This window comes from Meira miltonrushii (genome assembly GCF_003144205.1).
Source record: "Meira miltonrushii strain MCA 3882 unplaced genomic scaffold FA14scaffold_2, whole genome shotgun sequence".
Taxonomy (NCBI): domain Eukaryota; kingdom Fungi; phylum Basidiomycota; class Exobasidiomycetes; order Exobasidiales; family Brachybasidiaceae; genus Meira; species Meira miltonrushii.
Genome location: NW_020289944.1, coordinates 1,181,417 through 1,201,864, shown reverse-complemented (window position 1 = coordinate 1,201,864; position 20,448 = coordinate 1,181,417). Strand labels below are relative to the sequence as shown.

Below are 20,448 nucleotides of genomic sequence, written 5' to 3'. Positions count from 1 at the left end.
GATAACTCACACGTGCGATATTAAATTGGGATTTACGGACGTAAGAGTTGATCACATAATCATCATAGCGAGACCATTGTCAAATGCAAGATAAATGAATGGAATTTGTAATGATCGTGAGAACGGTTATGTAGGTATGTCAGATTGGGAGTAGATAGGATGCTGGATGAGAAGGTGGCGTGATACGTAGAAGGCCAAAGATACTTGTTTATCGATCACGGCCCAGCGAAGACGTTAACTGATGGGTCTACGTGCAAACCCTTTTGATATAAGGAACTGCAGCAATGATGATATACATCGATCCCAATCCGATCGCCAGTGTTTCGAACGAGCCAACAGAGTAGTTGAGTGTACCCGTGAGACGTTGGGTTAGGGTAGGTAAAGCTTCATTAGAGCGAAGATGAAGTAAAGCCAAAAGAGAATAAATTCCACCTTTTGTCAATTGAATAAAAACCAAGATTCCTGTAACCAATGCCCAAACCGAAAGGAAGAGAGCTGCGACTGTCTTTGTTCTCGAACGAGGTTTTGGCGTCACTTCTGCGGGGGCTGGTGGTTGTTGTGTATTACTTGAAAAGAACATGTTGGATGATTAATGATGGGTGATGGGGGGTGACTCCATATCCAGGAGAAAACAAGGGTATTTATAGGATAAAGCGCCCTGATTTCATCTTCATGAGAGTCTATTACATGACTTCTACATTTCAAGATATAAGGCAGGAATGGTAAAGTGAAGTCCAAAATAAAGAATTGGGCATATGAAGTTCATGAGTTGATGAAATTACACGATCTGCTTCTATCTTATCAAACGCGCATATGAAGTGTTCCAGAATTCATGTGTTCACCCCCTTTTCCCTGATATTCATCATTCCAAAGTCTGATCAAGCGCTCTAAATCCCAGTTGCATCTCACATAGTAAAGGAATCTCAATATGTACAGGAACGAAAATATATGTGACAATTTAAGAAAGATGAGGAAGTGGCGTGATGCGTAAAGGTAAACCAACGATATCCATACCTTTAATGACAGGACGTGAAACCATGACAGGAGACGTTTTGACTTCATACTTTGAAGGTTCCAAATGAATACGGCTCAAAACACCAACCAAGAGTGCAATGATTTCCAACATGGCAAATCTTGATCCTAAACAACTTGCAGGTCCATTTGAGAATGTTGCAACACCGGCAGGACCGGGGAAGTTTGCATTCTTGTAAGTGTTGGGTAAATTAGTCCATCTTTCAGGATTCCATTGTTCGGGATCAGGACCCCAGATCTGTTCGTCGGAATTGGGTAATTTAAAGCATGCTCCGAGAATAGTGCCTTAAAGGAGTACCAAATCAGGTCAGCAAAAAAGTCATAATTTTACTCTAGCATATACTCACCTTTTGGAACGTGAATTTGATGTAACATCTCCTTTCCATCTCGACTCGGGATTGGTCTTCCCAACGGGATCACACAGTCTTCTGCTGCTTGACGGTCAGATTTGATAACAGCAGGTGACAGACGCAAAGTTTCCTTGATGCAATTTGTCAACAGGAGCAATTCTTCACTTTGCAATTCATCAGCGTTCAGTCTGGTATCCACGCCACCGTTCTGTTCTCGTCTCTTTTCGAGAAATGCGAGTAATTGTGTTTGTACTTTACCCAAAATGCGTTGATCGTGAGCAAGGTAATTGAGTGTAAGACTGGTTGCGACCGAACTTGTCTCGTATCCGGCAAACAAGATCAAGCGAATTGTTTCGCGTAGCTCCTTTTCGGAAACGGTGATCGCGTCATTCTTGTTTCTCAAAGCTTCATTTGAACGAACAATCTTTTCCATCAAATCAAGTGGTTCACCGTTACCATCATCTTTTGCGGTATCACCACCGTCAGCCAGCATTGCTTGTGTCTTCTTCACCTTTTCTTCGATCACCATCTGTGACCATTGATCAATTTCAAGATTTTGGTCACGGATCGTACGATTAGCATGATTGATTGGCAAGCCTAACCATTTTGCACGGGTGAAGCTACTGAAGATGATGAGAAGGATACGTGGCACATCAAACTTAACACATGCCTAAAGAAAAAAAAGAAGGAAAAATGTCAGTTCAGATCTGTGATACGCTTCGCTGTACCAAAACTCACTTGAAGCATATTTTGATATCCATTTGCAAGCTTGACTCCTTTCAGACCATGCTGAATACAATCAAAATCGACGCCAAAGCCAGCTTTTCCAATGATGTCAAAGCTTGCACAATCCAGCATTTCTGAAAAGTTTACGACTGAGCCTCCTTTTGGATCGCTTGACCATTCTTTTTGACCTCCATTACGTGCAAAAGTCAACAACTTTTCTCCTAATTCGTCTGCCTTTTGGGTGAAAATTGGTGCAAGTGTACGAACATGACTTTGTGTGAATGCAGGTGCATAAGCACGGCGTTGACGAGGATGTGCTTTTGAGTCTGCTACGATCAAGCCTCCTCCAACGACAAATCGAATGAATTCGTGACGGAATGGCGTACTTGGAAATTTGGCAATATCACCCAAGACATGATTAAGAGCGATACTGTCACCTATGACCAATTGCCAAGCTCCCATTGGCATTGGTAAGAGGAAAACGTTTGAGCCAAGTTCGCGTGCTGCTTCAATAGTCTTTTGTCCGTCATATTCAGAAGACTTCTCTGAATTAAAGTTACCAAAAAGAAAAGATTCTCGTTTCATCATGGGAATCTTTGCTAATGGATCTGCTTGAAAGCTTTTTTGAATACGTGGAATGATTGCCAAGATGGTATAAATCAATCCTAATCCGATTGCAATCGTTTTGAAGGAGATATCGGATGAAGAAAACATGTCCGTGATGCGTTGTGAAATTGAGGGAGGAGCTTCATTGGAACGGAGGTGAAGCATTGATAAAAGGGAGGAGATGCCACCCTTTGTGAGCTGAATGCATGTCAAGATTGCAATAATGGTAGCTGAAATAGACAGCACGGAAGCTGTGAGTGTTTTTGTCTTTGATTGCTGGTGATCTTTAACTTTTGACATGATGAAGATAGGGGGATGATGGTGTCTAGATTAAAGGGAAGGTAATCAATCATATTGCATATGTTCCATTCCCAGAGTCGAATTGTGTATGCTTGCATTATCTCAGATCCATTTTTCTCCACCTATTGAGGTAATCTGCACGGTAATTGATTATAAATGCACTAGCTACGAACAAGCCGTTTTCATGCTTTTGTGCCTGATTGCTGCTGCTTATCCATGGGTATTACATGAGAATTTAATGCAGGGATTCCTATTAATATTTATCAACCCCGCGGAGAAGAAGAAAGGCAAGCCGGGCTAAAACAACACATTAAACGCGTGTATTTCTTAACTCTGGGTCAATCAATTGGAACTTCCTCCAACACACACACCATAACAAAAATGGCATCCTGATAACGAATACAAGTGCACTTTATTTATTAATACACCAGAGGTAATGGTGAGAGAATGACAGGATGGGAATACCTTTACTCTGGAATGAATTATACGAACATGCTCATCAAGTCAGCTTGAAAGGTCTTCATACATTCTTAGCAAAAGATGGAAAAGGTACAAATAAAGTACGACTGGGGATCGATGTTTCTGCTTGGATGAAACATGCAATTGCAGGAAAAGAATTCTTGCTCTTAAGAACAATCTTTTACCGATTATGCAAATTAGCCGCTTTACCATATCTCGTTCCAGTCTTTGTTTTTGATGGATTCTCAAGACCTGCTCTTAAAAGAGGCAAAAAGACGCCCTTCACACGCACGCCATCGGGAAGGAACCTATTTGGCAAGCTAGAGATACAAGTCAAACAACTCGTTGAGGCTTTTGGTTTCGTTCTCTTACAAGCTCCAGGCGAAGCAGAAGCAGACTTATCCGATTTGAACAGAAGAGGCTTGATCGATGCTATCTTAAGTGATGATAGCGACTGTTTTCTATTCGGTGCCAAGACTGTAGTCAGGAACTGGGGTGAAAAGCTATCTGGGACTACTGCTATTCAAAGTAGAAGAGCAAAAGCACACACAAGCAAAAGAGCATCCTCGCCAGCTTCAACTCAAAGCTCGCAATCTGATTTGCTCTCATCTGATGATGGCAGTGAGGTAAAAGTAGGCTCTTCATCTCAGCAGAGTATATTCACAGACAAAGCAAAGCAAGGTGACTATGTCTTCGTGTATCGAGTGGACGACTTTGCAAAAGGATTGGATGCAGCTTCCTGTGTTTTACTGATTGGATTACTCGGTGGAGGAGACTACGATGTGAGCGGTGTACGACAACTTGGAATACGAACTGCGATCGGACTTTCAAAATGTGGCTTTGATGACCGGCTACTGAAAGCTGTGAAAAGACATATGGACCCGCCAACTTCTCACACCAAGCCTCCGCGAATCAAATCGGAGGGCAAGTGGCAAGAATTTTTACAGGAATGGAAAGATGATATGAAAAAAGAGCTTCGCACGAATGCAAGCGGGAACCTGAGCAGGAAACAATCCAAACTTGCCAACTCAGATGTAATCTCGAACATACTGTCTACGCCAGAATCGATGATTGTGCTGGCAGCATATGTATGGCCAACGATCTCCAATCGTGAATCGATCCCTGAACAAAAAGCATTCAATGTACAAAAAGTTGCTAAAGTTGCTTGTACTCTATTTGCATGGGATAAAGAGTATGCTCAAAAGACGGTTCGGAAAAATGTGTTCATTGGTCACCTTCTACAATGGTTTAAAGGGATGCATAACGAGCGTATCAGTGCACCTCTCGACCCACTGCCAGAGTTGCACACTCCGTCTTCTACACCGGTTACCAGTACGCCTAAATCGCCTAGCAAGTCATCTCAATCACCCAGCAAAGGCAAGAAGAAAGCAGTACATGGAAGAGATTTGCGTGCGATGCTTTCAGCTCCAAGCAAATCAAATGCAAACAAATCAGACGTCGCAAAGCCCTCATCGCAAGATATAATCTTTGAGATTCTTAAAGATCGAGAATCGGAAGTCTATGTGGAATTCAATATTGTCAAACTGGCTCAGGCGGTTGAAGTTGGTATCGATGAAGGAATTGCGGCTAGAGTGGATGATGATGGCTTCAGTATTCGGAGCATATCAGAAGAGGATGAACTGGAAAGCAGCGCTCCTTCAGAGACTAATGATACACAGACTTCTCCCAGGAAACCTGCTAAACCCTTTGATCAATCAGACCCAATCAGACTTTGGTTTCCTTTGGAAGTCCTGTTGTTGAGAGAAGAGGGTGTATTACAGTATGAAGAGTACAAGAAGCGTAAATCTGCTCGCGAAAAGGTCGATAATGATCGAAAGAATCGACAGGAAAAGAAGAAATCATTTGATGAATCACAACAAAGATTGTCATCCTTTTTCCGTTCAGAGAAAACTGGCTTCAAGCCGTCGTCTAAAGCCAAAGTCACGCCAAAAGCTGGAACTTCGAAAGCGGATTCTCTGATTGGCGCAATCGATGGCGCATTCAGTCACACTTCTCCTACCGCATCGCCCTCTAAACGTAAAGCAATCAAGACGCCACATGCGTCATCGTCTACGTATTCTTTATCCGGAAGCGAAGACGAGGCCGAACGAACTGTTCTTGCTATTGGCAATGGAAAGCAGTCTGAACGAATGATTCCGCCTCAAGGCAGTGATGACAGTGTTGAGTTTGTTCGTGTAGAAAAGAATCCGTCCAGCAAAAAAGGGGATCCAATCATCATCTTGGATTAAAAATGTCGCAAATTCAATTGTACAGTATTTTCATTTGTATTTATGTTGTCATTCATTATTATCAGCATTTGCATTGGTCTTTGCGTGTATATTCAGCCGAGCGTGATTGGTCATTTGACGAAAAAAAGGTGCCGAACATTGACATGCAAGTAGGGAAAAATGCCCCTTTTAGCATACTCTCGTACTCATCAGCGGGTCCGCATTGATGGGCGGGCTGAAATGATGAGAGGAAAAGGAGAACCGAAAGCGGTTTACTCCTGAGACGAAATGAAAAAATGAAGCAGACTTTTTTCTAATTGGAAGAGAACGCAAAAATGAAAATTGTCAGAGCACAATGACAAATCAAGACAAGAAATTCCGGTTCCGCTTCGAGTGTAACTGTTCTGGGCGCCAAAGCAGGTACAAAGGCAGGATAAACATCATTTACCTTTCTTCTCTCTTAAACACAACAGCTTTTCAACTTTTACTCTTCCATCCCCTCTCTGTAGAATCACAATCATGCGATTTAACGTTGTTTGGTATGTTCTGCCCGCTTTGGCAGGCTTTGCAAAAGCACAAGTTGCAGTTCAAACGGGTATGACCTCAGATTCCCACTGTGGTGATGGATACTGTTTCACAGCACTGTACGTTCCCTCAAGCAAGATGATCAACTACACCTTGATCGTCCCACAAGGTGGCGCTCCTTTGGGTTGGTACGGTGTTGCACAAGGAACAGAAATGGAAAATGCAAATATGGCAATCAATTGGGTAAATGGTGATAACACATTAACAACTTCACACAGAAGTACAAAAGAAATGATTGAACCAAAAACAAGTGAAGTAACCGTTAAAGCATTCTCGTTGAATTCGGATATTTCAAGTACAATGACTGGTATGACAATTTGGTCATGGAATATGCCAATGACAAACGATTCCTTGAACGCTGTCAATCATGTTTTCGCATATTCTCCAACTTCGCCTGCTTCTGCTTCTGTTGATGCAACTCTCATCAAGCACAATCGACATGACACGGGAATTGCCTTGGATCTCACCAAAAGCTACGATGGCTCTCCACCGGCTTATCCAAACGGAACTGCTCCTATGGTTGGCGATATGATGCAAGATCACACTACATCCAGTGGTTCGGCGAATTCGACCACAAGTGCTTCAAACGCAACCTCGGCTCAAAAAAGCAATGGTGCTTCTTCTGATATGCATGGCAAGATCACACTTTTGTTCTTGCTGCATGTCTTGTTCTGCGTCGTGGCTTGGCAACTCTTTATCAATTAGAACAATTCATCGATATATCTGCCATCCGTGAACGGTAGCCCGAACTTCTTCGCTTCCTGGATCTTCTGGAAACATGGGCTAAAAGGTGAATAAGGTTAATATTTAGTATCATTTCGGTCACAACAGAAATCTCCTGTACTTACTGCCATCTTCCATTTTCCCACTTCTGTACATATCCATCCTTTCTGTCTGGCCTGTTCGAAAAATTCCATATCTTTATGAGCCAAGTGTGGACGATGATGCGTGAAGAAGACGAGTGCTTGGGGTCCGGCATATGAGCTCTCCTCCGTGTCCTGTCCGGATGGGGTTTGTCTAGAAGGTGGTAGACAGCTGTCTAATGTTGCCAGCATTGCAGGGTGTGCTTGGTGATTGAAGATCAGATCCGACAGTAACAGTAGATCGAAGTACTGTTGTCCTTTCGGCAAGAGTGCTTTGAGTTTGCTGGTATCTGATCCCCAAATGTATCCTTCTACTGCGAGCTTATAGTCCGTGCTGCTTGTATTTCCATCACAGTTCTTGCGTAGATTTTCGATCAGATCATTATCTGGGTAGTCGGTCGAAACAACTACTGAAGCTTTCAATCTATGAGCAACGATGCTCGGTAAACCTGCCGCTGCTCCCAGTTCCAGAACAGTCTTTCCGCTGCATAGTTGCGGCATTTCTCGCACCAAGTAGTCACTCAAAGTAGGAGCTGCATTCCATAGATGATGTCCCCAGAGCGGGTGTGATCCCACCAAAGACATAATGATCGGTTCCGAGCTGGTAAGAGAAGAGGATGATCCTCCTACAGACTTTGGAAAGTCATACCTTGCCTCTGTCGGTGGAGGAGTTGCGGGTCGAAAGCCTTTTGGCTCTGCGAACATATCCAAGCCACCTTCATGATCATCATCCGAGCTCATCTTTGGTATGATGGTAGTGAATTGCCTCTCAATCAATTTCTTCTTGATACAATTCCGCTAGTTCAACTTTAAACTTTTTTTTTTCATCTATTGTCCGATTTCCCTGCAGCGAGACGCGGTATTAAACTCCACACACACACTTTCATTCCTTCAACCATCCTCATGCTTTTCCCAATCGAGACCTGATGGCATCCTCCTCTTCGAATGCTGAAGGAAGCTATGGTCTCAATAAAAGGTCTGTGATCGGCCAAGAATCAAAGCCACCGACAGAGCAGCTTTACTCGGAAGTACGTCTGTTTATCGCCAATCTCACTTCATCTGTTTCCGAACATGATTTGCTCACCGCTTTTCGACCTTATGGCACTTTGAAGAACTTAGACTTGGTATTCCACAAGAACGGACCACAGAAAGGTCAGCCAAAAGGCTATGCATTTGTTGAATATGCAGAAGCGAATCAAGCTGCTAAAGCAAAAGCAAGCTTAGATGGAAAACCATTACGTGGAAGAGAGATGCATATCGGATTCGCTTCCATCAATTCTAGTGCTGATCATACCCGGCTTTATCGCGGAGGAATGCAGAAGAGGAGTGGTGGGAGACATGCTGAAGAACCCAGTAAACCGACTTCACTCAGTCTAAACAAGAACTTAACACGCAACGATACCACCAATTCACGCATTGCTGCTATGGAAGCCAAATTACAAGCGATGAGAGATCGTCAAGAGGAAAAGAAGCCTTCCACACCTTCATCGACACTTCCTGCCAGGCCGCGTCATCTGCCTCCCAAACCGATGGATAGCTCCAAAAGATAATGATCATGATTGTACTTTACCATATATGCATCTGTAACAATAGCATTTATTAATGACCAACTTTTTCTGCTTAAGTGTTAGCGCAGCGCGTAAGAACGGTTTAATGCCCGAATGCTTACTTAAAATCGTTAATTAGCCTAACGTCAATTTGAGAAGATGTAACGTAACATCTGAAGATCGTCATCCTTTGCTCAAGCTACCATCAGCGACCAAACCAAGCCACGGTAATAATGGCTTCGGCTACCTCCTCAAGTGCTACAGAATCTCAGCCATTCACTCTTACAACCGCTCCTATCGCACTGAGCAATAGAGAAGAAGATGAACTACGTAAAACAGTTCGAGCAGAAGCCTTGAAAGCATGTGATCCAATCGTAAAAGGTGGGTACGATACGTTGACTCGGTGACGATTATCGAGATCACAGACTGATAAATTCCACCCTACTGCACCTTTCTTTGTTTGCAGAATTTGCAGCATGTCAAACCGGTAGAACGGTGTCCGTAGTTTGGGCTTGTAGATCGCAACATAAAGAAGTTCAAAAATGCATGAGAAGCATTCAAGGAGAAGAAGCAATGGTTCAGAGAAGGAAAAAATTCTTGCAGGATAAAAGAGATGAGAAAGCAAAGGCAGAGAGGATATGATTGGAAAGAAAGACTCTTCAGAAGTTTTCCTGCGTCGCTTTCCCGTAATGTCGACTAAATAGAATTTTGTTTAAGATGTACAACACCACTCAATGCACTTTTCAACTAATCATTGTACACTCTCTGCCAGAAAATAGTGCCATCATTTGGTCTATGTTAATTATCATAGACCAATAATCAGAAATATGGCGCTGTACTCAGGATCACACTTATGGATAGTCAAGATGGCAGAGAACAATGTATTAAATTTGTACAGACCAGCAATCACTTCCAACGAAAAAAGACCTGTGAAGGTATCAACAAGGAGTTGTTATCCTGTATGATCTCTTCCGCCTTTACACAGTTGTTGAGAATCGAAATGAGACTTGAGAACTTCACACAACGAATCAGAAGTGAATTGCATGGATTGAAAGAGGAGGCACTGCAAACAAGTAATTCCTTAAAATCTGTCCCGCTTGTATTCTTTTTCGAACTTTTGATTAACGTTCATGAGCTTTGTATTTGTACCTTGTTCAATGCTTTGCCATGGGTATGGGTTTCCTTTGTGATTCCATACAACTTCTGGACGGGTACTGAGACGGTAAAGGTACCAGCCTGCACCACCGCAAGCTGCAGCTGTGATGACGTAAATTGGCAACACCTCGACGGAGTACCTGGAAGGGATGAGAGAGGGAAGGTGTCAGAGGGTCGAGTTTGTAGGGGATCAGATGAAAGGCGGGAAGGTGAACATCGGATTCGATTGAAGGAGATGAGGAGGTGCCTGGATGCATAGAAATGCCTGAAGCTGATCAAGCGGAACCCAAGCCAACCTCTTGCTGATCGCTACTGTAGCAGATAGTTGACCATGTCCAATCTGAACCAGTCTTGCATTTGTTGGGAAGTGCAAATGTTACTCCCACACATCCACCATCCTCCTCTAATCGAATCCGATCCAAAACCTTCCGGTACGCATGTCTTGTATACTCACCAGTTCTTCATCAAAGCACGCATACGAGACATGTTGGGCAACCTTTTCTAAATACGATTGTGAAAAAAAGATGATGGTAACGAGGACGCTTACTATTGTCTACCTTCATTCCTTCTTGACATCGGCGCTTTGCTCTCTTCCTGTGTTTCATAGCCTACCCTACACCTCGCAAAGGCTGGCTCTCTATCCCAAGCCGTGGCGCAGGCGCAGACGCCCAAACAGACACGGTCATTTTGCCAGAATAAACTTTTGATAGGGTGCAATTTACCGACTGCTTCCGTGCTTTGTTATTGGCTGTTAGAAAGAAAGGTACGATCTTTACACGTGTTCTCGATGTGTGGGAGCGCGGGAAGTTTGAGCTTTATCCAGTTTACCTGCTCAAAAGCTTATGATCATCAATCTAGAAATGCAAATGTGATCCATTTGATAATTAAAAAATGTGAATATATGATTACAGATGTACTAAGTGTTCAGAAATGCGCTTTGAGTTTTCCCTTTACGGCATATTGTCTTGCAGCGATACAAAGTGCTGTGCCCACACAACACATTCCACCCGAGTATCCAGCTGTTGGCCACCATCTATAAGGCTGTGCTTCTCCTAGAATGAATCCAGAGATTGGCGTTCCCAACAATCCACCGATGCTCATGATGCTTAACATCATTCCCGTTCTCGTTCCAACCGTATCGATCGATCCAAGTTGAACGGCACATGGAGCGATAATGCTGACAAAACATCCTGATGCATAACCGAAAGCCAATGCGAAAAGGATGAGGGACAAATTTGTGAATAGCGGGAATAAGAATAAGAATATAGTTGCCAAAATCATATGTGGTAGAAGTGTGTTGAATCTACCAAATTTGTCACCCAATATACCCGGAATCACTCTTCCAAACGTTGAAGCTGCGTTCAAGATACTGATCCAATAACCACTTGCAGGAATATGATATGATTCAGTGAATAAGTCCATATAAACGAATGGCGTATAAAGACCAAAGAAGACGATCAAGTTGCCCGCAACAAACATCGAATATGCCGGATTACGAAAAGCAGATGGATCGAACCATTTCACTTTACGCCACCCTCCTTCTTTCACGCTAGCCAATGGTGGTAGCCTGGTATCCATCATAAACCAAGCAGCTCCAACAAGTAGGAGATATCCGAAACCGATCATCCGCATTGTCCATGGAAATCCAATCTCTTTAAATAGCTTTGTTAGCATGACTGGAAAGATTACGCCCCCAATCGATGATCCTGCTGCACTGACACCTAATGCCGTTGCTCTCTTTCTCTTGAACCAGTGAGTTGGAACGGTAACGGCAAGATTGAACGATAATCCCATCGCTATTCCAACTCCAACGCCTTGAGCGAGAATGATTTGATAATAAGATGTACAAAGTGATAACATCATTTGACTAAAAGTTGCCAATAAGATTGCAAAAGCCATCAAAGGTTTAAAAAATCCTAAATCGAAAGCACGTCCTGCAAACAAACCCATTCCAAAGATGAAAAAGTATTGTAACGCACCAATCCATGCTATATCACTTTGTGTATATCCACGTAAATACGTTTCAGCATAATAACTTTGAAAAACACCAAATGCGTTCAAATATCCAAATGAGAAAGCCATCACAAGCGAACATCCAAAGACGACCGTCCATGCTCGTAAACCACCTTCTGGAAATTCTTCTTCATCATAATTAGGTCTCTTTGTCGTTATGGGTGCATCACCTTCACTTCTTGGTTCTGCTTGTGTATCGCCGTTTGATAGACCTGATTGATCACCTTTTTCTAGATCGTTTGCCTTTTCAGCAATTTGTTGTTCATCTAGCATTGTATTACCGGACGATCTCCTTGAGTCGAGGTTAGCACTTCTTTGTGCTTCTGATATGGAATGATCCATACCGTTTGATCTATTAGATGATGATGGTTATGGGAAGAAGAGATTTGTCTATCCCTTTAAATTTGACGGCAATTCATATCGGATAGATTCTGCATGCGAAATAAAGGGCAGAGAGGGGAGAGGTGAGGGTTCAAATGACTCAACCGGCATTCGAGTGAAATTGTGCATAAAGTGTGTACATACACACACTTGTCTCCTGAATTCTACTCGTACGGAAGGATACAACACAGTCAATCTGCTTTGCTTTGCTTTGCTCCCTCGCTCTATAATTATTTTATTTTATCTTTTTTGAAATTGATTCCGATATCCGCCCCCGCGTATAATCGGCTTATCGGACTAGCAGGCAAGCAAGCCAGGCCAAGCCTATAATTCACAATGAAACAATTTGTATGTAATGCTTCTTACACATTGCATCGGCCAAAGATTAAAAAAAGCCTTAGCTTCAAAGTGCAAAAATCCGAATAGAAGGCAATTACATAGCTTATTTCCGTTTCTATTCAGGTCAAAGATAGAGCGGAGGCTAAATAGAGGTAAAAAATGGCGTGTTATTGCGGATAAAATTAATTTGATTACATTCTCGCGCCTTTGTTCGCATTTTTTGATCAAAAGTCGGACAATCCGGTCGGTCAAGTTCATTGTCTTGAAGTGATTCATGCCAGGAGCTGAAACTTTTGTGAGAAGATTAAAACTTCCCTATCCGCATGCTCGGTATTTCATTACTAAAAACAGTCATGATGCCCTTATCCGAGCTTCAAATTTCGATTGTCACCGATTCATCCTATCAATGCCGAAAAGCAGGTACAGATCAATCACACTTTCTTTTTGTGGCGTTTCAATGGACGACTTTTCTCACATTTTGCTTCATCCTCATAAACACTCATCCGGACCGGACTTGAATTTGAACTTTAACACGCGTACAGAGAAGATGATTAGAATAGATGTAACACGTGCAAAAAATAAAAGTGTCAAAGTAGGCGTACAATCAAGTACTTCCTTCCTGACATCCATCATCACATCCATCCATCTGTGTATCAGAGATGGATTTCCAGAACAGAGCAGGAAACAAAGGTGCAGGTGTGGCAGGCTCAAGTGAAGCAAATGTAGATCGAAGGGAAAGGCTACGTAAGCTGGCATTAGAGACGATTGATGTGAACAAAGATCCATACATCTTACGAAATCATTTAGGTGGATTGGAATGTAGGCTTTGTCTAACACTTCATACCAATGAAGGATCTTACCTAGCTCACACACAAGGAAAGAAACATCAGACAAACTTGGCACGAAGAGCAGCTCGAGAAGCAAAGCAGGTCTCCAATTTTGCAGATGCACAAAAGCTACTCACAGGTGCACCAGACGGAGGCGTAGAAAAGAAGAGGTTCATCAAGATTGGCAGACCAGGATACAAGATCACCAAAATTCATGAGCCTATGATTGCTAATGGCAGAAACGGGCAGGAGGATGCATCATACGCAGATGGACAGATTGGAGGACGGCTAGGGCTGCTATTCCAAATTCATCTTCCTCAAATCAAACAGGATGTCAAACCGATGCATCGATTTATGAGCAGTTATGAGCAGCATATCGAACAACAAGATCGGGCATGGCAATATCTGGTTGTTGCTGCTGAGCCATACGAAACGATTGCTTTTAAGCTACAATCAAGGGAGGTAGACCGATCTGAGGGTGTATTATTCAGTGCCGTACCTGGATCTAAAATGAAGGATGAGCCTGGCACATGGAGTCATTGGGACTCAGACACAAAGACGTTTTCCGTTCAAGTCCTTTTTAAAGGGTGAGGGGATCGAGAGAATGTTGAAATTGCATTCACATTGTACTTATATTGATTAACATAGGGTTGTCAAATTGTATCATATCGTCATATTAATCAAATGAACACTGCTGAGTAGTTACCCTACCTCAGCAGCTCATCGAGTCATTCATCCTCATTTGTGCTTTTGAATACAGTCTCCTCCTGTTGGTTAATCCTGCTGAGCAAATTAAGGGAAAAGGGTGAAAATCATATCTTTTGCTTGAATGGCTGAATGGCTCATTCCAGTCATAATATATTAATATTAACTTCATTTCATTCACGCGTCAATTGCTCCACACAAACATACGCCCGTCCACTTTAGGGTCTCATGATCAATGTCTATAAGGAAAGCTTAATTTGATAACTTGTAATCTTATCCTTAAACCACCACTATCACAACAACTATTCATTTGACATCCAAATAAATGTCATCCTTACTTCAGAACGTCTTGGCCTCACGCCTAGCTCAAGCTACCTTGGGAACGGATGAAAATGGAAACGTGCCATCCTCTTCCTCAACTACAAATTCATCAATGCCACCGCCAGAGATTGTTGTGAAAGATTCACAATCACAATCACAATCACAATCGATAGATGATTGGGAAAAAGTGGAAGGTGAAGAGATAACAAGTGATGATGAATTGGTTAATGTTGTCTCTTTACCCGGAACTGTGCCGGGTACGCCACATATCAGTAGACCTCCTTCGCCTGGTGGAATGACAAGATCAACGCCTTCCAAACGATCAACACTTGGTAAATCGATAGGGACTGGTATCGCACGCAAGAGTAAAACTGATCCACTCCGAACGCTGCCAAAAGAGGTTTCTCAGCGTATCTTCCTTTCGTTACCGGTTTCCAGTTTGATCTCTCTTTCGCAAGTTAATAAGCGATACAGACGGAGTGCAACATTGAACTATTGTTGGTACAGACAATGCAACAAAGGTACAATGGTTGAGGAGCAGGCTGATGATCTTGCTTCTGGTGGTGCAAAATGGACAAGAAGGGCAAGTAAGATGGATTGGAAAACGCAATATGCAAAACAAAGAAAGATGGAAGCAAAAGAACAACAACGTTTAGAATCATTACCAGGAAGCGGAGCAGTAACACCGAGTAGAACGCAAAGGTTACGTGATGAAGGTATCAAGACCGCTTCTGAACAAAGACAAGATGAATGGCGTGAACAGGAGCAGCAAGGGTACACGAAAGAAGAGATGCGCGATTGGTACAAAGAACAAGGCGGCACCAAAGGTGGAAAATTGAAAGGCAAACGTGGAAAGGGTGGCCAGAAAACAGGTGCAAATGACGGCAGTCTTTGGGACTAAAGCGGTTAAAATTTGCTATGTGCTGTGCAATTTATGTGTTTGATACCCAATAAGCATGACGTGTGATGTTAAAGAGACGGATTCTTAATTTTGCATGCGGCGTCTAATTTCAGGTCCGAGTTCTCCGTCAGAAGACTCCGCAGGAAAAAGCTTAAATACGCCTTCATCAATGGTGTAAGAGTCATCGCCACTCTCGAGTAAGAAGAGGGTGTACCTTTTTGTTCGCTGAGCAGGAAAACTATATATAGGCATTGATTGTTACGGACCGGTATTATGTTTGGGTTGCACTGTATTCGGACATGGTAAAAGTATTTAAGAAGACCTTTTTTTCGACACTTTTTGTCTTGTAACCCAACATTCTTTTCTTTTTCTCTCTCCCCCTAAGTTCCTCTTTCCAAGATGGCCAAGTTTTCCATCCCCATCGTTCTAATCTCTTTGTGTTTCCTGACGCAATTCGTTCATTGTCATCCAAAGCTTCGATCCGTGAGCAATGGAGTGATGATGTTCAAGCGCACAAAGAACACAACCGCAACTCCTGATGCAAACAGTGGCGCCTCCAGCGGTAGCAATGGCGGTATTGCCAGTAACAACGCTGGCGATTCTTCTGGCAGTGGCGATTTGAAACCTATGCCTTCCGGTTGGGATACAAGTGGAAAATACTTTGCTTCCGTTTGGGATAACAAAGGAAAAGGTACTTATTCCGCTAAAGGTGATAGTGCAGGAAAGTATGAATTCACATGGCAAGGTATTGATGATGCAATCGTCGGAAAAGGTTTCAAAAATGGTGCAAAAGATCGTGTTTTCACTTTTGATGGTCAATTTGAAGTCAGTGGAAATGGTGCTTATTTGGCTCTCTATGGTTGGTCAGTCGGCAGCAAATGCGTTGAATATTACGTTGTTGATAATTGGGGTCAATATCCTCCTTGTGGATCGGACAGCAAAGGTACACTCCAAAGTGATGGTGACACATATACCTTTTGCACCGTGATGGGCGGTCCATGTGTTGATAATTCAAGTCAAAATCATATTCAATATTGGTCACGTCGTCATACAAAACGATCAAAAGGTACAATCACTTTTGCGAATCACGTTTCTGCATGGGAAAAAGCTGGAATGGTTTTGGGAACTTTGAGTTCTCCACAAATTTTGGCTGTTGAAGCATATGCTGGCTCTTCTGGTTCTGCAACCATTACGATTTCTGCAAGTGGAAGTGACAGTGATACTGATGCATCCGGCACAGGTACTGGATCTGAAAGTGGTGCTGGCAAAGATACCTCTGGCTCAATCACTCAAGGAGGAAATGGAAAGAACACCACAGATACTTCCACCTCAGGCTCACCAAATGGTAGTGGACCTGGGAAAGATACCTCTACAACAACTACTGGAAGTGGAAGTGATACTGGCAAAGATACCTTCGGCTCAATCACTCAAGGAGGAAATGGAAAAAACACCACAGATACTTCTACCTCAAGCTCACCAAATGGTAGTGGACCTGGCAAAGATACCTCTAGCACAACTACTGGAAGTGGACGTGGTACTGGCAAAGACACATCTGGCACGATTACTCAAGGTGGAAATGGAAAGAACAGCACAGACACTTCAAGCAGTGGTGACAAAGATACTGGCAGCGATCCTTCCAGAGATGACTCCAGCCAGGACTATGGCGACAAGGACGGCGACGATGCTAGCAAAGACTCCAGTGACGACAGCAGTGATTACACCGGCAAGAATTCAACCGTCAGTAAAAACAGTGATGCAAGCCAAAAGCCCGGCAAACAACCCAACGGTGATCCCAGTGCAAACTCTAATGGCGATTCCAGTGATTCAAGCAAGGGCTCCACTGGTGACAAAGATGGCTCTGGCACTGATTCTGGCGATACAGGTAAAGACGGCAATGACGCCAGTGATTATGGCAAAGACGACTCTAGCGATGATTCTGCCGATTCGGATAAGGATGGAGATGATGCAAGCGATGATTCGACTGACTATGGCAAAGATGGCGACAGCAATGACTCAGGTGATCAAACCGGTGATGATTCTGGCAATGATTCAAGTGATTACGGCAAGAAGGATCCCAGCACTGATGACCAGATTGATTCCGACTCTTCTGACAAAGACTACAAAGATGACTCTGACAAGGATGGCAAGAACCCTTTCGGCAATGACGGAAGTGATGCTGACAAAGACCCAAGCAGCAAAGATCCATTACTTCCAAAGCCAAACTCAACTGAAACACCTCCAAAGGATCCCAGCAACTGTGAAGACAAGAATGGCCCTGTTCCTCCAAAGCTGTACCAAACTGCAGATTTGAAGGATGACAGTGGCGAAGGTGCACCTGCTGGTCCAAAGAACACTACCGCCAAAGCTCCAAAGTGAAATCTGAAACTGATGGAGAGTCGTCAAGTATTGTGCCCAGCTCGCAATCTTTAGCCACAATGATCGCCGGCCGATCAAAATCTACCATCACAAATTATGAACAGACAAATACTCTTTCATGTCATAGCTTTTGAGAAGCTCCTATACAAATCTTTCTAATAATCGTATTCATTCTCCCCATAACGAAGTGTGTGAAACAATGAGTTTGAGCTGGATGCCAAGTAAATACAGCCAAGGATGATCTGGAAATGCTTGACTTAGTTGCCTGCTCAACAGAAAGAATAATGTCAGTACCATAATCTCGGGTTCTACTTCCGATGAGTGGTCCATTTCCTCTGCCGATTCGATTGTGTCATTCAATGTGACAAAAAGACATGATGGCTTAGACATCTTTGATCTTCTCATTAGTATCAGTTAGCTCACGGTGTGGCAGGACCTACACTCACACAAAGTCATATTTGAGGTGATTGAAATTCAACAATTGATACATATGTTCGCCTGCTAATTTCCTAATTGTCCTTTCTGGTGGCAATTAACCTTCTGTGAGCCAGATTATCAATTCGTATCACAGTATCAACGCAGATCAATTGGGACAGCATTGTTGATCAGAAGAGCATCCATTACCACAAAAGCTGTGGGACACACCATAGGTACCGCACGTTTGACCAGAGCAATGGTAGCTATATCAAGACGGATCAGCTCTCGTTTCCGTAGTCCCCAGACATCTCCATACTCACCCTGCCCTACGTTGCATTGTGAACGTGTCTCTTTCTTGACATTGAATTGTCAATGCAAGACAAGCAATGACAAAGATCGAAATGACTGCGAATTGTTGCATCGTTGGTGAAGTTTGAGTCAAATAGATGAAATCTGGTTTGTGGGTGCTGTGAGAACATTTCAGATTGACAAAGTGGTGATTTATACCTTTTTCAGCTATACCGCAAGAGTACACTTCTGATGTGGTATCGGACCGAAGGAATTACCACACCGTTTTGAGCATGGAAGAGTACCTATACATAGTCTTGGCGTTAGAGTCCGATCCGAAAGGCAAGGAGCTTTTTTTAGGGTGGCGTAAGCCACCCGGAATCAAACAGACTCGAAAACTTCTCAAATCCGCATTCAAGGCTTGTTAGGACAAGGGAAACAAAATAAAATTCTCTGTAGGGTATTCATCAAAGATGTATGTGTATCTATGAAATTTGCCTCAAAATGACGGTGAAAGACGAACACAATTTGAGCCCCTGTAGGGCTCACCATGAACAGCATGATTGATAGTAAGCGGCGCAACTCCAATCGAATTTTCGAAGCCGGCTGCTTACGTTTCACGACTTTCGGCTGTACAATATTGACCGTATCATGGAACATCTCCTTTACAGCATGATTGACCAGAACCGCATTGGTAATTACAATCCGAGGGTTCGGCGTAATTACAGGCTCTACCAGTGCAGTAAAAGCTGAAGTGTAGAAAGTAAGATTAGCATACTTGTTCATAGTTCTCTAAATACTGATTCTATATCAACGTATTTAACTTACGCTTTAGCTGTCATTGCGAGACATGCGATTGCAATAAACATTGTTACGAATATTTTTTGGTTCATTGCGGGATAAAAATGAAAAAGATGATGAGGACTTGAAGGAAACAATGAATCGTTATGATTGATCTTTTCAATGTTGGCAAAAAGGTGGCGTACATTACAATTAGGGGAAAGAGTACTGGGGAAAGCTAAGGTACTTTACTGATCACCCTTTCAAAGAGACGTCGGCGTCAAAAGTGAGGGTCTATGAGAAGCTTGACGGATATTCTAGTCTGGACGGATCGACAGGGGTCAGTTCTGGCGTCGATTCATTACCGTTCATAATCACAATGTGAGTCATCTACCGCGTACTTTTTACAACCTTCACCTGTGTAATGGTGGTTATAATGTGAAAAGGGGACTTCTTATTCACAACATCTAGCATAACAACTATTGAATGCCTTCAGCTTACGGATTATCTGCCATAGCGAAACAAATGGCCATAAAGGAAATTAAACAAGATTTGTGACATGCATTATTGGTAAGAAGATTATGATAGAATCGTTGGTATGGCTTTAAAGATGAATTTGATACAAGAAAGTCTCGAATACAGTCTATTTGAACAGAGCAGACAGTAAAAGATAAAGGAAGGGGCCAGGAGAAAAAACGAGCAGACACCTTTGGCGTTTTATTCATTCTCCTGTGTTCGGATGCTCAGGGGCTGACTTACCAAAAAGCTAAATGCTACTCTCACTCTTAAAGTTACTTCAATATCTTTCTTCATTTCAAATCGCATTCACTAGGATAATAAGATTTTTGTCCTATCTGGAGGCTCAATATTATGTACAACATGTGAATAATTAGGGGTTAGGTTTTGAGCGCATCCAATATTGTATCCCATACTATGGACGGCTTGCGTTCGATCGCCGTCAATGATACAATACAGGCTATATCAAGGACCATCGCCTTTACAGCATGATTGGCCAGAACCGCATTGGTAACTACAATACTCGGGATCGGCGTAATTACAGGCTCTACCAGTGCAGTAATAGCTGTAGTGTAGAAAGTAAGATTAGCATACTTGTTTGTATTTCTCTACGTGCCGATCCTTAGAATGGATTCAACTTACGCTTCAGCTGTCATTGCGAGACAAGCGATAGAGATCACGACTGAAATAACTTTGGTCGGGTACATCGTTGATAGGGTAGATGTTGGATATC

At 42.8% G+C, this 20,448-nt stretch overlaps 12 protein-coding genes across 12 annotated transcripts; 7 read left to right on the top strand and 5 right to left on the bottom strand.

Moving 5' to 3' along the window:
• Nucleotides 1–247: 247 nt before the first annotated feature.
• On the bottom strand, nt 248–580 carry FA14DRAFT_154418 (uncharacterized protein; the record flags this gene model as incomplete). The annotated part of the gene is made up of 1 exon (XM_025497680.1): nt 248–580. The coding sequence occupies one exon, from the start codon at nt 578–580 to the stop codon at nt 248–250; it is 333 nt and encodes a 110-aa protein (XP_025355291.1).
• Nucleotides 581–823: 243 nt separating this feature from the next.
• On the bottom strand, nt 824–3,212 carry FA14DRAFT_160352 (cytochrome P450). Its single transcript, XM_025498637.1, has 3 exons — nt 2,121–3,212; nt 1,380–2,052; nt 824–1,317 (listed from the first exon to the last, which is right to left on the bottom strand). The coding sequence occupies exons 1-3, from the start codon at nt 3,012–3,014 to the stop codon at nt 959–961; spliced, it is 1,926 nt and encodes a 641-aa protein (XP_025355290.1). The 5' UTR covers nt 3,015–3,212; the 3' UTR covers nt 824–958.
• Nucleotides 3,213–3,604: 392 nt separating this feature from the next.
• FA14DRAFT_122064 (PIN domain-like protein) lies at nt 3,605–4,504 on the top strand (the record flags this gene model as incomplete). Its single annotated transcript, XM_025496499.1, has 3 exons — nt 3,605–3,968; nt 4,140–4,336; nt 4,376–4,504. Coding segments are annotated over 3 exons (690 nt in total), but the record flags the coding sequence as incomplete, so codon positions are not given.
• Nucleotides 4,505–6,182: 1,678 nt separating this feature from the next.
• Nucleotides 6,183–7,038, top strand: FA14DRAFT_36461 (uncharacterized protein). Its single transcript, XM_025502241.1, has one exon. The coding sequence runs from the start codon at nt 6,221–6,223 to the stop codon at nt 6,989–6,991; it is 771 nt and encodes a 256-aa protein (XP_025355288.1). The 5' UTR covers nt 6,183–6,220; the 3' UTR covers nt 6,992–7,038.
• Nucleotides 6,998–7,890, bottom strand: FA14DRAFT_164120 (uncharacterized protein; the record flags this gene model as incomplete). Its single annotated transcript, XM_025499863.1, has 2 exons — nt 6,998–7,069; nt 7,135–7,890. The coding sequence occupies 2 exons, from the start codon at nt 7,888–7,890 to the stop codon at nt 6,998–7,000; spliced, it is 828 nt and encodes a 275-aa protein (XP_025355287.1).
• Nucleotides 7,891–8,049: 159 nt separating this feature from the next.
• Nucleotides 8,050–8,760, top strand: FA14DRAFT_160350 (uncharacterized protein). The gene has a single exon (XM_025498636.1). It carries the CDS (start codon nt 8,076–8,078, stop codon nt 8,697–8,699), a length of 624 nt encoding a protein of 207 aa, XP_025355286.1. The 5' UTR covers nt 8,050–8,075; the 3' UTR covers nt 8,700–8,760.
• Nucleotides 8,761–8,995: 235 nt separating this feature from the next.
• On the top strand, nt 8,996–9,248 carry FA14DRAFT_116402 (uncharacterized protein; the record flags this gene model as incomplete). Its single annotated transcript, XM_025496175.1, has 2 exons — nt 8,996–9,077; nt 9,163–9,248. Coding segments are annotated over 2 exons (168 nt in total), but the record flags the coding sequence as incomplete, so codon positions are not given.
• A 261-nt stretch (nt 9,249–9,509) lies between these two features.
• Nucleotides 9,510–10,406, bottom strand: FA14DRAFT_132917 (uncharacterized protein). Its single transcript, XM_025496959.1, has 2 exons — nt 10,306–10,406; nt 9,510–9,991 (listed from the first exon to the last, which is right to left on the bottom strand). The coding sequence occupies exons 1-2, from the start codon at nt 10,335–10,337 to the stop codon at nt 9,778–9,780; spliced, it is 246 nt and encodes an 81-aa protein (XP_025355284.1). The 5' UTR covers nt 10,338–10,406; the 3' UTR covers nt 9,510–9,777.
• Nucleotides 10,407–10,775: 369 nt separating this feature from the next.
• Nucleotides 10,776–12,137, bottom strand: FA14DRAFT_122364 (MFS general substrate transporter; the record flags this gene model as incomplete). The annotated part of the gene is made up of 1 exon (XM_025496515.1): nt 10,776–12,137. The coding sequence occupies one exon, from the start codon at nt 12,135–12,137 to the stop codon at nt 10,776–10,778; it is 1,362 nt and encodes a 453-aa protein (XP_025355283.1).
• A 662-nt stretch (nt 12,138–12,799) lies between these two features.
• FA14DRAFT_144561 (uncharacterized protein) lies at nt 12,800–14,148 on the top strand. The gene has a single exon (XM_025497246.1). The coding sequence runs from the start codon at nt 13,244–13,246 to the stop codon at nt 14,000–14,002; it is 759 nt and encodes a 252-aa protein (XP_025355282.1). The 5' UTR covers nt 12,800–13,243; the 3' UTR covers nt 14,003–14,148.
• A 293-nt stretch (nt 14,149–14,441) lies between these two features.
• FA14DRAFT_132908 (uncharacterized protein) lies at nt 14,442–15,344 on the top strand (the record flags this gene model as incomplete). Its single annotated transcript, XM_025496958.1, has 2 exons — nt 14,442–14,516; nt 14,565–15,344. 2 exons carry the CDS (start codon nt 14,442–14,444, stop codon nt 15,336–15,338), a joined length of 849 nt encoding a protein of 282 aa, XP_025355281.1. The 3' UTR covers nt 15,339–15,344.
• A 681-nt stretch (nt 15,345–16,025) lies between these two features.
• Nucleotides 16,026–16,535, top strand: FA14DRAFT_115826 (concanavalin A-like lectin/glucanase; the record flags this gene model as incomplete). Its single annotated transcript, XM_025496133.1, has 1 exon — nt 16,026–16,535. A coding segment is annotated over one exon (510 nt), but the record flags the coding sequence as incomplete, so codon positions are not given.
• Nucleotides 16,536–20,448: the final 3,913 nt, after the last annotated feature.